General features: G+C 35.1%; 1 protein-coding gene across 10 annotated transcripts in view; it reads left to right on the plus strand.

The window, feature by feature from the left end:
- The first annotated feature begins 229 nt into the window (after positions 1-229).
- LOC107029778 (homeobox-leucine zipper protein HDG11-like) overlaps positions 230-15,681 on the plus strand; it is a 33,271-nt gene continuing 17,819 nt past the window's right edge. For 9 of the 10 annotated variants that reach the window (XR_003580238.1, XR_003580239.1, XR_001458070.2 and 6 more), the window contains exons 1-4: positions 230-367; positions 11,081-11,146; positions 12,596-12,746; positions 13,700-13,817. Coding sequence is in view for 2 of the 10 variants with exons in the window: in XM_015231223.2 (XP_015086709.1) it covers positions 12,643-12,746; positions 13,700-13,817 (222 nt within the window). In the remaining 8 variants the exon portion in view is untranslated. The remainder of the gene's footprint in view (positions 368-11,080; positions 11,147-12,595; positions 12,747-13,699; positions 13,818-15,681) is intronic. The other variant, XM_015231224.2, reaches the window with a different exon arrangement.

A 15,681-nucleotide genomic window follows, 5' to 3' on the forward strand; every position in this document is an offset into this window, starting at 1 on the left:
ACAGTTGAATCAAAGTGTGGTTATAACATTTAATTTGATTTATTAGTTTGTCATTATGTACAATTTTTCCATAATATAACCCTATTATTAGATTAGGGCAATTTAGTCATTAGCTTTAGTTAAAAACAAAAAAGGAAAGGAAATGGGCTTTAGCCCCATCTCACGTGCAAATATATTTTTTTAAAAAGGGGTTTCATGATTGCTAAATTTACGCGCAGTAAGTAAAAAAATAAAATAAAAAAATGTTGGAGCTATTTTTGTTCTCCAGTGAATGAACGAAAAAAGAAAAAGAAAACGTATTCCTTGCTTCTCTGTCTATGAAGATAGTCATCACGGAAATCTGTGCAGTTATAAATATGGATTCAAGGTATTCTATTTCAGTTCATTGACATGCCTAATATATTTATTATCACGGGTTGGGTTAATGTAACATTGATGATTCGAATAAGAATTTCAATATGAGAATACCCATGAACAAAGGAAGAGTTTTATTCTACTAACCCTAGATACTCTTAGTCTCACTAGTGAGTTATATTGTGATTGCTTAATAGTGAATTAGTTAGAGAAAGTTTCAAACAGAAATATAACATTATGCCTCTTTGTTGGTGGAAATTGAACGACTGATAGACTAGTGAATAAATATGAGTTGACGAAATGAGGGTGAACTATAACATTAGGGATCGAGTGTTGTAAATTAGTTCATGAAATAGCTCTATCAAGGAGATTTAACACGAGATTTATATGATATGAGTATAGGTTGATCGAATGAAAGTCGTACAAATTACTTGAAGGGATAAGTTTGGTATTTCAACACGAATGCTGTGAGTAGTAAATTACCACAATTGATGTTTTATAACTTGCATGATTTTCACAAGGTTTATAAAGTAAATGTGTTACCGAATGTTTTCTACTTGCATGTGGTGTTGAATCAATATTGAGCACTCCCCCTTGATTTAAACTTACAAACTCCAAGTTTCTGTCAGAACTGATCATGCTTGGCTTGTGGGAGTGCCTTGGTGAGAACATCTGCAATTTGATCCCTTGTACCGCAAAACTTCAACTCTAATCACCTCTTGTTGTGTGGTCGTGAATGAAATGATAATGGATGTCTATGTGCTTTGTTCTGTTGTGAAAAGCCGGGTTCTTTGTCATTGCAATTGTTGCCTTGTTATCCCAGAATATCTTTATCGCACCCTCTTGCCGATAGAAACATCAACTAACATTCTTCATAAAAATAAGGCTTGACAAGCTGCTGAAGTTACAGCAACATATTCTGCTTTTGATGATGATAATGTAACCACATCCTGCTTCTTTGAGCTCCCAGATCCTAAATTGAACACATTTCCAGAAGTACTCGTTCTGTTATCTATACTTCCTGCCCAATCACTGTCACTCAAGCTGAAATCTGCATCTTTGGAGTACCAAGTCTTAAAGTCAACTGTCCCAGCAACATAACGTAAAACTCTTCTGACATCACCAAGATGTTGCTTGGTAGGACCATGTATATACCTAGACAACATACTAACAGAAAACATAATATCAGGACGAGTATGTGTTAGGTAGTTCAAACCTCCAATCAAGCTTCTGTAGTGACTAGGATCAGCAAGATTTGTGCCATCTTCAGCTGAAATTTTTCATTTGCATTCATGGGTGTGACAGCCGCTTTACAATTATGCATACCAAATTTGTACAAGAGGTCTTTTGCATACTTAGTTTGTGAAACAAAATATACCATCTTCTACCTGTTTCACTTGAAGACCAAGAAAGTATTGCAGAACACCATCTGACATGTCAAACTCCTTCATCATGAAAGATTTAAATTCAGCAACTAAAGTTTCACATGACCCCATATAGATCATGTCATCCACATAGAGATAAACTAACAAAAAATCACTTGTACCTTGTTTATTTACATACAACGTAGGCTCATTTTCGCTCCTTTCAAATCTATCTCTCAGGAAGTACGAGTCAATTTGTTGTACCATGCCCGTGGCGCTTGTTTTAGCCCATAAAGAGCATTCTTGAGCTTGTATACTTTGCTCTCATTGCCACTAACACCAAAACCCTCAGGTTGGGAAACATAAACTTCCTCTTCCAAATCCCCATTTAAGAATGCAGATTTAACATCAAAGTGATAAATGGGCCAGCTCTGTTTAGCAGCTAAAGATAAGAGTATTCTCACCATTTCAAAGTGAGCGACATGTGAAAACGTCTCATCGTAATCAATACCTTGATGTTTTGCATATCCTTTAGCTAGAAGCCTTGCTTTGTATCGCTGTATGCTCCCATTTGGATGGCGCTTGATTTTGAACACCCATTTGAGTCCAATGGGTTCCTTTCCTTCTGGTAGATTCATCAATTCCCATGTTTGATTCTTCTCAATTGCTTGCATCTCATTGCATTTTTCCATGTTGACTTTCTATAGCTTCCTTGAAGCAACTGGTTCAGTAACATACAAAGCAAATTAACAATTTTCATAAATCTCCCTTAACGATCTGAATTTCGCTGGTGGAGTCTCACTGGAAGAATCACTTGAAGAAGAACTGCTGCCACTTCCTTGGTGGGTTAAACTGTGATCACTTGCTGGAGCCTTGATTGATGAGTATCACGGCTGCTACTTGTTGGAGAAGAGCTGGATGCATTCCCTGGAACAGAAACTGCTGCAGGTTTTTGCTGAAACTGCTGCAGGTTCTTCTTGAAAAGCTTCATCAGTAGGCGGCAATTTAATATTTGAACATTCTCAGAATCAAAGTTCCAGCTAGCATCTTAATTAAACATAACATTTCTACTGATCACAATTTTCCACTCAGTGGATTATATAACTTATAAGCTTTGGATTGTGTGCTATATCCAACAAAGATACATTTCATTGATATTTCATCAAGCTTATATCTAGCTTGGGAATTCACCAAAGAATAAGTTATACATCCAAAGACACGTAAGTGCCCAAGGCTTGTTATCTCTCCATGCTTCATATGGAATTTGATTAAGAATAGTCTTGGTGGGTGAAATGTTCAGCATGTAGACAGCAGTAGCAACAACTTCAGCCCATAAATATATTGGTACACCTCTAGCTTGCATCATGCTTCTACCCATTTCAACGACCGTTCAAGTCTTGCGTGCGGCAACACCATTCTGCTCCGGAGTATATGGTGTTGTGAGCTCTCTATGAATACCATTTTCCTCGCAATAGGTGTTGAATTCATTTGATATAAATTCACCACCTCTATCTGTTTGAAGAGTCTTAATTCTACAACCACTTTGTCTCTCAACAAAAGACTTACATTTCTTGAAATTCTCAAATGTTTTTTATTTGAATTTCAAGAAATATACCCAACTAATTCGACTATAACCTTCGTAAAAAGCAAAAAATATTGACTTTCACCCAAGGACTCAACACTCATAGGACCACATAGATCAGCATGCACCAATTCAAGACAAACAGATGTTCTCCAAGACTTACCTACAGGAAATGAATTTCTATTTTGTTTCCCATACGCACATCCTTCACAAAATTCAAGAGCATCAATTCTAGGCAAACCAAGAACCATATTTCTACGACCTAATAATTATAACCCCTTACATTCAAGTGACCATTCCACAAATGCCATAAAGTAGCTTCCGTATTGCCTTTGGTTATTAACGCAAAACTTTTAACATCAGAAACTTTGAGAGGAAACATTCTATTTTGAGTCATCTGAATGTCCACAATTTTGTGTCCTGAATTTTTATCTTGAATGCTACAGGAATTGTCGTCAAACAAAATAGAATATCCACAATTCATTTGTTGCCTAACACTCAACAAGTTATGGGCCAAACAAGGAACATATTGCACATCATGGAGAAGTTTGACATTACCCTGAGAAGTTTATAGAGCGATTGTTCCTTTCCCGTCGACTGTCATTGCCTTGTTATATTCAAGACAAACTTCTGACTTCTTTGATTCATCAAGTTCTTTTAACAGTGACCTTCTACCCGACATGTGATTGGAACAACCACTATCGATGATCCATACGTCATCTGAACCAAAATCTGTTGAGCAATGAGCCATGAACAGATTACCCTCATCTTGTTGTTGCTCAATGAAATTGGCATGTTGCTGTTCATCCTTCTGTTTAGTCCAACACTCACCTTCCCTGTGCCCCATTTTTCTGCAATAGCAGCATTGGATATTGCTCTTGAATTGTCGGTGCTTACCACCAAACTGAGCTCATCTCTGCCACGACCTTGTCCACGGAAACTACCTCTGCCTCCATATCCTCTGCCATTTGAAACTTCTGTTTTGCCTTTGAAAGAAGACTCCTCCTTGATCTGAAATGCCTTCTCTTCACCCTTTTCTTGAGAAGCATTCAGTCTATCCTCATGAGCTTGCAACGAACTCATCAATTCATCAAAACCATAACTAGATAAATCACGGGGCTCCTCAATAACAACTACGAAATGATCAAATCTTTTACTAAGACTTTTCAAAACTTTAGAAACTACATTTTCATTAGTAGTTTTTCACCGTATGCCTTCATATGATTAACAATTGCACTCACCCGAGATAAGTAACCGTGAACAAATTCACTACTGCTTTGAGGTTTCTGCAACAACAATTCTGGAAAAAATTGAGTCATGCATCACTTGCTGGGATGTAAAATAATAGAGCCTTGGAGTCCTTCTTTTCGTTCTCGTGCAATCTTTGTGCTTCATCTTCCTCAGCATAGTCCTTCTCCACCAAATCCCACTATTCTTGAGACTTGAACAAAGTCTTCATCTTTATGCTCCAAAATTCATATTTATTCCCATCTTTTTTTTATCTTATGTAATAGATATTCTTATTGCCACGTAGAAGAAGAGTTGCAAAAGGGGGGCTATGCCTGACCTTTGCTACAATATGTGGAATCATAGCTTGGCTAAAAAGCCTTTCCGTCTACTAAGCAAAAATATAATTAGAAGTGGCAAATATAGCTGAACATCTAAGGAGGCTCATGAGTGAGCATACTTGGTGTCTTCTTCTTGTCTCTGAATGAAGGTAGCTGCAATCTATCAATATTTAACAAGCCTTGAACTTTCCTAGGTAACTCAGCAATAGTACTGTACACACAATTGTTTTCTTGATTGTGACTAATAGTAGCTAATTTATTAGCAACTTTGTTAGCTTCTCTAAAGCAATGTTGAATAATGATGTCATAGTTAGTAACTAATTTTTTGATTCCTTCAATAGTATCTTCAATCCTCCACGGAGTTGTCCAGCTTCCAGTTACAGATTTATATACTATCAGAGAGTCAATTTCACAAATGATCATGTTGAAGCCATTATCAATGCACCACTTAAGACCAAATAACAAAGCACCTGCCCCTGCACTATTACTTGTACCTCTATCCATAGGGATGGAATATGCCATGATTAGATCACCCGCACAAGTCCTGATCACTCCTCCTCCTCCACAATTTCCATTGATACATGATCCATCACTATTAAGCTTAATAGAGAGTAGAGGAGGTTTGATCCAAGTAACCATAATAGAGGAGTTTCTACAATTGTTTTTTCATATAATCTGCATAGATCTTCCCAACTATTTCCCATAGTGATCTTTTTGAATTGTAGCCCGATTAATTGAGTGATGTTGAAAGTGATAAGAGCTTTTGATCTTTGAATGGATGGAGTTTCCGCATCATATTTTGAGCTGCATCTAGATCTCCACATTTCCCAAATGATAATAGCGGGAAGGATTCTATGAATAAAAGTTGCTATGGAGTTTTGACTTGACTTATTCCAACAGCTGATCAAGAGATCTCTCAGCTTGGTATTTCTGTAAGGTATGCCTAATCTTCCAGCAAAGTATTTCCATAGTTCTTGAGCAAATTAGCCAGAGTAAAACAGATGAGTGGTAGATTCAAATTCCGGTGTCATATTTGGACATGTACAACAACAAGAAGTAAGTGGAACCTCAATGCCATATCTAATAATTTTTCCATCAGTAGGAATTCTATCATGACTGACTCTCCAGTCCATGAAAGACATCTTGAAAGGAATTAGCTTATGCCAGAGTCTTTTGTCAAAATGGTTAGATATCTTTTCTGTCTGAGTAAGCTCCAAGCACTGAATACCGAGAATTTTCCATTGTTAGTAATAGTCCAAATAGCTCTGTTGATTCTTTCCTGACTGAAGCTAAAGGAAATGGACAATAGACTGCTTTTCAGTTCCGTAGGTGGTTGGATTTGGAAAATAGTCCAATCCCATTGCCCATTCCGAGAGACGTCTTTGAGCATAATGTCATTGATGATATAGTTCTCATCTAGGTACTTGTATAAAGGCCCATTAGGTGACCATTTATCAAACCAGATACTAACTTCACCTTTCTCAACTTTCCACAAAATATTCTGCTCTATTTTATCTTTTATAGAACTCATGGCCTTCCAACTGTGAGATTGACCCTTATTCCATTGACTGGGAACAGGGTTGGATCCTTCGCAATACTTGAAACTCATGAACTTGGACCATAGTGAGTTGTTGGTTCTGAAGTTCCACCATTGTTTGGCTATGAAGGCCTTGTAAGTGTCTTGAATTCTTCTGAAACCAACGCCACCTTATTCATTTGGAAAACAAAGGTTTTTCCAGGAAACCCAATGTTGTCTCGATTTAGTGTCAAGTCCGGACCAAAAGAATCTAGCTATGAAAATTTCAATAACCTTCAAAGTGCCTTTAGGAGGATGTACAGCTGCTAATGTATGAATATTGAGTGCCATAAGTACATGTTTAATTAAAACAGCCCTCCCTCCCGAGGATAAGAACTTCAGATGCCACCCTTTAATTCTATTGATCACTTTGGTCACCATCTCGGAAAATATTTCCAGCTTTTTGGTACCTTTAAAGATAAGACAACCAAGATATTTCAGAGGAAACTTATTAAATCTCATGCCCAAAATTCTACCAATCTAGAAACAGTACTTTGAGCAGTTCTTGGAGCCATAGTATAACAACTCTTGGTTTTATTTATAAGTTGTCTAGACATTCTCATACATATCAAGGGTATCAAGGACTATCTTCAGAGATTGTTTTAAACTACTACATAAGATAATGGTATCATCAGCGAAGGATAAATGAGTAATTTGAGGGCCTTGGGGATTCATATAGAAGCCTCTAAATTTGGGATTATTCTTGAGATTGTTGAGCATCTGAGAATGTAGTTCGACAGATACTATGAAAAGGGAGGGGGAAAGGGGATCTCCTTGTCTCAGACCCCGTTCTGATTTGAAGAAGCCATGTCTGCTACCATTTACAATTAAGGAGTACCAATTGTTGGAGATAAATCTATAAATGAGATCAATCCAGTTTTCACAAAAACCCAACTGTCTAAGCATGAAGCATATAAAAGGCCAAGCCACACGATCATAGGCCTTGGCCATGTCAAGTTTGATAACCACATTGCTCCCTTTCCTTGGTTTGCCGATATCTTCAATAATTTCTTGAGTCAATAGGATATTCTCTGCAATGGATCTCCCCTTAACAAAGCCACTCTGATTAGTGGTGATTATTTTAGGCAAGATTGAGCTGAGTCTGACATTGATAAGCTTTGCAATTATCTTACTAGATACATTGCATAGACTAATAGGCCGATTATCAGAAAATTGTTACGGTGAGTCAACTTTAGGAAGCATGATAAGACAAGTATGAGACATGAATTTAGGAATAGAATCCCCCTTGAAAAAAGCCAAAACTGCCCTGTGAATATCTTCAGCAATCACATTCCAAGCACTTTGATATAATTTTCCACTCAAACCATCAGGGCCCGGAGAACTGTTAGGATCAATAGAAAAAACACAATCTTTAACTTCTTGTATGGTAGGAAGTGATGTAAGAAGTATGTTGTCAGCATCAGTAACTACTTTTTGCACTATACTAAGGATTTGAGAATCCTCGAGTATTTCTACCGCTCTGAAAAGCTTTTGGAAAATATGTACACCTGCATTTGCAACATTATCGCTCCCTTCAACCCAATTACCTTCCATATCTTTGATTTTATGAATGGAAAGTTTCCTTCTTCTATCTTTGATGATACTATGGAAGAATGCAGTATTAGCATCTTCATCCTCCAACCATTTTACCTTAGCTTTTTGCCTCATGATAGAGTTTTGCAACTTTAAAAACCTTGTATACTCAGCTTTAGCTTTAGAAATGTTCACTCTGTTAACGGGACTATTGTCTGTGATAGAAGTCATTTCAAGGTCTTGGATAAACCTCTCTTACCTCTTGGGTTCTTCATAAATATCTCCAAAGGCAGTTCTGGACCAATCACTGAGTGTTTCGCACACTCTCTTGATTTTTTGATGTAATATAAACATTGGATTCCCTTGGACTTCTTGAGACCAAGATTGTTGAATAACTCCCAAGTACTCCTCATGATCAGCCCATATATTTAAAAATTTAAAATATTTTGTGTGATCCGTATCATTAGATCCACAGTTAATGAAAAGGGGGGCATAATCGGAGCATGTTCTGGCCAGATGGGTAACAGTAGCGCCTCCAAAAACGTCAAACCATTCTGCATTATAGGCTAATCTGTCCAACCGTTTCCACATGGTATTTGGAGGGTCTCTATTGTCACTCCAAGTAAATGGAGCAACAAGATAACCTCCATCTTGTAGATGACAATCAGTAAGGCAAGAAGTAAAATCAAATCCTTCCTCGACTCTATAAGGTCTTCCACAAAAATTTTCACGAGAGTTTAAGGCCACATTAAAATCACCTACTATCCCCCAAGGGCCAGTGACGACGTTGGAAGAAGCTCTAATTTCATCCCACAGATTTGTCCTGCCTGCTTCCTCGCACTTGGCATAAACTACAAAATATAGAAATTCAAGGGGCCTTGGACTTGAGTAATGTGTAGAAGAATCTGCTGTTCCTTGTCATCAATGATGTTAATCACAAAATCAGAGGACCAAAAAATCCAAATTTTATTGGATCAATTATAAAAACAATATTAAAAGCCTAGCTTTCTTTTGTATCTTTCAATCTTTCCTGCTCTTATCATAGGCTCTTGTAGGAAGATGAAAGGAAGATTATATTGTTGTTTGATGTATTTGAGTCTATCAGCAGTACCCTGGGAGGCAATTCCCCTTATATTCCACGAAAGTGTACTGATCATTGAGTACATTTAAGAGAACTTTTGATGACCTTCTTTGTTAGTGATGGTTCCTTCAATGTAGAAACCACTATCTTCCTCTCCATTCAGTCCATTAAGGCCTCTTGGAGAAAGGTTGTTGAAAAGGATCACTTCCCGGTGAGTGTCAATGCATTTGGTAGTTTTGCATGTTAGTCGTTCACCGATTCTAGTAGATTTTACATCATCTGATTTGGATCGATCTTCTCCCTTGGGTAGAGTAACCATGGTCATGACCTGGTCTTGATCAACATTATCGTAATATATTGCAGTGGCCTTGTGATTCGTATTAACTGGCAAAGCACCTCCACCTGGATCTTGGACATTTGGTGGATCAGGTTCATCCATAAGTTGATGTTCTCGACCTCTTTCTTTGTGTCTCCAGCCTGCATATTTCTCCACTAATTTAGAATCTAGTCCAAAGTGAGGAGGATATACTGAGTTTTTGTTCTCCTTACTAATGTGTTCATTACCAATAATCAAATCTCTCGGTAGAACAACTTTGGCAGAAAACTTTCTCCCTTTTCTATTGACTTTTGAGATCTCCCCCATGTTAACCTTCACTAGATCAGTGTTCAAGATTTGCCATTGGTCATCAACTTCTTTCTCCTGTTTGCTTTTCTTGAGGTTTCTTCTGATGGTAGTTTTTTTTGGTTTATGATTTTTCTGTTTTGTTTCCTTTTCTTTGTCAAGTCTTGTATGCTCAGTATTCACCTGGATGTTGAGTTGTTGCATATGCTGTGAGCATTCAAGAGTGACTATCTCCATATTTTCCACTTCTTCTATAGTGTTGTGAGTTACTACCACTGCATTTTGAGTAAATATGGAGCTGCGAGTATGCGTATTATTTTTTTCAGCCATCATCATACCAACACTATTGCATTTTCCGATCTTTGTATTATTGACTTGTGGATTAGCTACATTTCCTTTCTTTCTTGTAATAGTTTTCCATCCATCGGCACTTGTGGATGTTTCTGAGTATGAATCAAGTTGTGTGTCTACTAACTTAGTGAGAGTAGTAGCTAGAATAGAAGCTGGAACATGCTCCGTGGCAGTAATAAGATAGTGGATGGCCTTACAAAAGAATACCACTCCTCTTTTGTTTAGCGGATTGTGCTTCCGGGAGTGGATTGAGTCGAATCTAAGAGAAACATTTAATAGAGCAATTGAAGCAATCATGCAATTACAACAAACCAATCATGAACGATAACTAGAACTCTAAGAACATGGATTCAAGAAACTTATCGAGTAATGTAAAATAGCAAAGAGTGGACGAAGATTCAATAATGATGATACATAGGGGGGACCGGGAATGATGGAAATGAGATGCAATTATGATAAAGTTGATTGAATTATTTAAAATAAAATATGAAACTAAGAAAGAAATGTGGATGAACGAAAGGAAAAAGAACAAATGCAAGAATTTAGAGGGATTAATTTAAAAAGTCAAAAAAAACATTGGCTCTTCAACTCACGTCCATTTGGCGAGCTCAATTAACTCCGCCCAAGGTCGTCTCAACAAGTTTAGCATTCTTTGTTGATGTGCATATTTATTATTATTTTTGTTGTAGTGGTGTTTGCTATGAGTAAAGGCTCGAGAAGGTTGGATATACACAAACTTAATGAAGTAAGAAGGTAAACAATGAAATTTTTTAATGAAAACATATAATATAAAATTAGTTTGATAAAACTTGGGTATACTTGATAAATGTTAGTTGTTGAACAATGACTGTTGGGCTGTGTTAGCCAAGCCTTATGAACTGTGTTGTGTGAAATTGTTAGATTGAGCTGATTTAATGCAATTTGTAGTCTAGACACTTCAGTTGAGATGAAATGAGTATTCGTATTCTAGCCCAGTTTTTCTTTGTTTAATATGTTATTTGCTGAATATTGTGTTGCTTAATACTCATCCCTTACTTCTATACTTGTAGGTTCTGAGCTCAGGTCCGTGTAATTGCTCTGCTTCTATTTCCAAAGCTTATGAAGGAATTTGAGAGGTAGTTGTCTGTCATCCCTATGGGCCTCTTGTTTCTTATTTTATGTTTTGCTCTATTTCGTAGACAAATACATTGATACTTGCACTTACCTTTCATGTGTATTAATATTAGTGGCTTGTACACATGACAATCAAGTTGTGATTTATATTATAATGACTAAGTTTTTCGCTCTTATGTTATTCTTGTTCTACTTTCCGCTTTTATTCGTGTTGTTGGGTTTGAGGCTGACTTTTTTTGGTGGAAATAAACGAGTGTCATCACATCCAATTTTGGGTCATGCAAGAAGGCAAAAAAAAAAAAAAACTCATGTGCGAGAAAGATCAAATATACAACTTAATTTTGCGAAAATATCAAATGTACCTACATAGATTTTATTTTTTTTGATAAAAATTTTAAAAATGAATTTAATTAAATTAACCTTTTCATTTCTATTAGACGAAGATGGTTTATTTGAGTCATTTGTGTAATAGTAGGAGTATATGTGAGCCCCTTTTGTAATGTCCGATATTTTTACTATAAATTGCAAAATTGATAGGTGTATTATGCCCTTTTACCCTAATTATTCTGGGGTCGAGTCAAGTTTATCCTCTTTTAATCGAGTTTGGTACTTATTAGATTAAATATTAAAATTTAGTTTAAAAAATTGTGATTTTACTATTAGAAAAAATAATTATGAGATTTTGATGGAAAGAAAGTTATAAATATGTCTTTTATGAAATCTGGCTTATGATGCAATTTAAATAGATAATATATAAAGGAAAAAAAGATAAATATACCCCTGAACTGACATAAATGGTATGCATATACCCTGCGTCATATTTTAGGTCATTGTTGCCATACTGTCCAAAAACTATAGCATATATACCCTTCACTCTAACGGAAAACTAAATAGGAACACGTGACACAATCTTATCCATCGATATGATATTTAATTATAAATATCGGGTCGGGGGATAAGATTATGACATGTTTATGCCCGTTAGTATAAAAAGGATATATATGCTCTAGTGTTTGAGGGCAGGAGCACCAATGTCCAAAAGGATGACAGAGGGTATCTGCATACCATTTACGATAGTTCGGGGGGTATATTTGTCCTTTCCCATGTATAAATAACAAAACATATGTACTAATCTCAAGCCAAATCTTTTTTCAGAAAAAAAGAAAACACAACACAATTCTTATCTTGTCTTCACACTTTATATTCTTTAAAATTTTCCCTTATTTTTTTGTGATATCAGATTCTATGTGTCTTCACATGTACAATCAACTTATTTTCTACTATATAAATAGAGCACTTATATTTCTTTTCTCTATCTTTATTCATCAATCAAAAGGTATGTAAAAAATTCTCTCTTATATATTTCTTTTCTCTTTGTTCTATTTTAGCTATTTCTTATAGAAATTGAGTATCTACACAATAAATCAAATAGATTAACACTTGATTTTTAGTGTTTCTTTTGTAAATTTGTTTTATCAAACAGAAATTAGCAAAAAAAATGACAGATTCCGGGGAAGAGCCTAATGATGAATCATCAAATTCCCAAAGAGGATCAAAAAGGCATAACAGACAAAGCATGGAACAAATCCAAATACTTGAAGCGTAAGATAATTTTTTTTCAAAGAACTTTATCCTTCATATATATTCAATTTTTTTTTTGTTTAAAGAGATGATCTTATTTTCTTAAAATGCATGAGTGATAACATAAAAATCATCAGCGATAGAATAATTTATTTTTTGTATGTGTTTTTGGTGTATTGATTCATATTTAATTTTAATTGTTTTTCTGGTGTTGCTTTTTTCTCTTGCTCTCTCTATATGGCCATTCAAATTTAATAGAAGATATGTACTTTTGATTTCGCTTAATATTTTTTTTATTGAGCTGCTAAAATGGTTTTGAAATAGTTTATTCGGATGATTAATCTACTGTTTATATACAACTTTATCAATGATCGGTTTGTTCTTGATTATTCATTAATAACTTTAGTACAAGTAGATGAGTTTATTTCACTTTAATTTCTTTCTCATTTTTGCACTAGAAAAACAAACAATCTCTTTCTCATGATGTTTGATACCCGTTTTGAGGCTCAATAGATATAGATCTGCATCTAAAAAACTCTTTTAAGGGACCAACTAATCCAGATCGCATAAAAAAATTCACTATAGTTCGACTAGATAGATTTGCATTCAGAATTCCCAGTTTAGGAAGGTTAGTTCAGATTCACATTAGAAAGCCTCACTTTGAGGGATAAATTACTCCCTACGAAATGTGACAATCCCAGGACTCAAAACGAGGCCTCTAGTTAAGTATTAAGAGTACTTACTGCTCCTCAATCTTTGGGGAGTATCTGGTACTTGATCTAGACTCTCGACTAATCAAAATTCAAGTGGGGAATTAAGTCCTGTTTTAGGGTAAACAATTTCTTAACAAGGAGGCTTTAGTTCCAATGCTCAAACTTGAGACCCTTATGACACTTTTTTTTTTACTTTTTCATTTTTAGGTTTAATTTTTTAAAAATGATCAATGAAGTTTTTTTCCTGAATTTTCAATGAAGATTCTTTGAGAACTGTCCGCTTCTAAATGCAAGTCAACAAAATCAATTGGCTAGGGAAGCAGAGCTTGAACCAAAGCAGGTCAGAATGTGGTTTCAAAACAAAAGGACACAAATAAAGGTAATTCTAATTATTTAGTTCTTTTTCTATAAATTCAATTATACTTAATTGAAGGTATGTTGTTGTTATTATTATTTACGCAAAACAACAAATTAGTATTTCTTGAATTAATCTTTTAAAAAATCTAGTAAAAGTGATTATAAAGGTAAGATCGATGTATGACAAGGCCAGTGAATCTCTTGTTAAATTATTTCTCTAAATTGGGTTAAGTTGTTAGAATGTGTTAATAAATACAACAATTTCTTCGTCTTATTAATTAGGTTATTTACTTCCACTTTCATTTTATTTTTTCTCCTTGTACAATCAATTCAATTATTTACGATTGAACTTTTCAATTTCAATATAATTTTCCTAAGTCATTTGTTTTGCCTTGTTGAATTGATCAATATATTTGGAAGTATGTTCTTTGCCTCACTATTATATGAATTTCACTAAAAGCTTCATTTCATTAAAGTTATTTTTATCATCCGGCTTCCAATTTGATTGAGTTGTTGCTCAATAAAACAAATAATAGAATCATGTTAAATTATTCAAAGTACATAAACTCTCTAGCAAGTTCCATAACTTGCCAAGGATTTTGAGAATTTTAAGTCAAAGAAAATTTGGTGTTGCAACTAAGAACTAATGATTTTTGTTTTCTATATTATTTGATGAATGAAGGAATTCTTGCCATAGTAAATGGATGGATTGAACCAAGTCCAAGCTAGTCAAAATAATTTCTATAAACAAATAAGCCAATTAATAAATTAGTTGTGTTGGGCTTAAAATAGACCACGATCGAATTTTCCAACTCTAACCATTTTTTTGTTAAAGTTTTTTCATGTTATTTGTGAAATTACCATACAAAGTAATTTTTGTTGCAACTAAATTTATCATGTCCAGGCTAAGAATATGGTCTTTGATTAGGAATTTCATAGTTATTGAGGATTCTCAAGAAGAGAAGGATAACTTTTATCTAGGAGACCAGATGGGTAGGATCTTAGGCATAGTTTGTGGATGGGTCTAAGTTGAAGTACTTGGGATGTGTGAGGAATAGGAATAAGTAGGCGGCATCTTAGTATATTCCAATCACAAATTAGAAGCACAAAAAGGAGCAGTCACTATAGAACAACATTTATGATGTCTTAGCTAACAAAAAGAAACAACCAGGAACAAAAAAATCACAAGGATTATTAGATTAAAAATGAGTATCATACTTGGTAGTTTTATGGGTTTATTGCAGTTGTATCAACTCCTTGCGGTTCAATCTGCACTGATTGTGAAATTACTTAGTAAAATTAACAATTTTCGGTGAGTTCAAGGTTTGTAAGTTCTGGATCTAGGCCTTACCTTGAGATACGAATGTGACAATGAGTGTCGAGTTGGAGATGTCTTCATTGAGTAGACACTCATCATATGGAAGTGCAATCTTACTTCCACAAACTCTTGAACAAAGAGAAGGACAAGGACATTGTACTGGGGAAGTTGGAGCACTCACAGAGCATTGCAATTTTGGGTGTTATATGTGTAATAAAGTTGAGGCCTTTGACAGGAGTTTATGAAGGACACATATTAGGGTAGGAGGTTAATTAGATTGTTGAGTTGTCTCACTTATTATTCTACACTAATAGTCATACTATTAGTATGTTTATTAGTTATGTAATTTTATGCTTCTATTATTGTTTTTTCTTATTATGACTATTGTTTAGAATGATTTGATAGGTTATCTACAAAATTGACATGACTTTCTCTATTTTGTATTTCTTTCTCTATAATGTGTTGGTCTATATTTTTCTTGAGACGGGGGTCTATCGGAAATGACTTTTGTACCTCTGTGGTAGTTGTAGGATATGTGTACACTTTATCCTCTCAGGCCCCACTTTTG

The sequence above is a fragment of the Solanum pennellii genome, chromosome 9 (assembly GCF_001406875.1).
Source record: "Solanum pennellii chromosome 9, SPENNV200".
NCBI lineage: Eukaryota > Viridiplantae > Streptophyta > Magnoliopsida > Solanales > Solanaceae > Solanum > Solanum pennellii.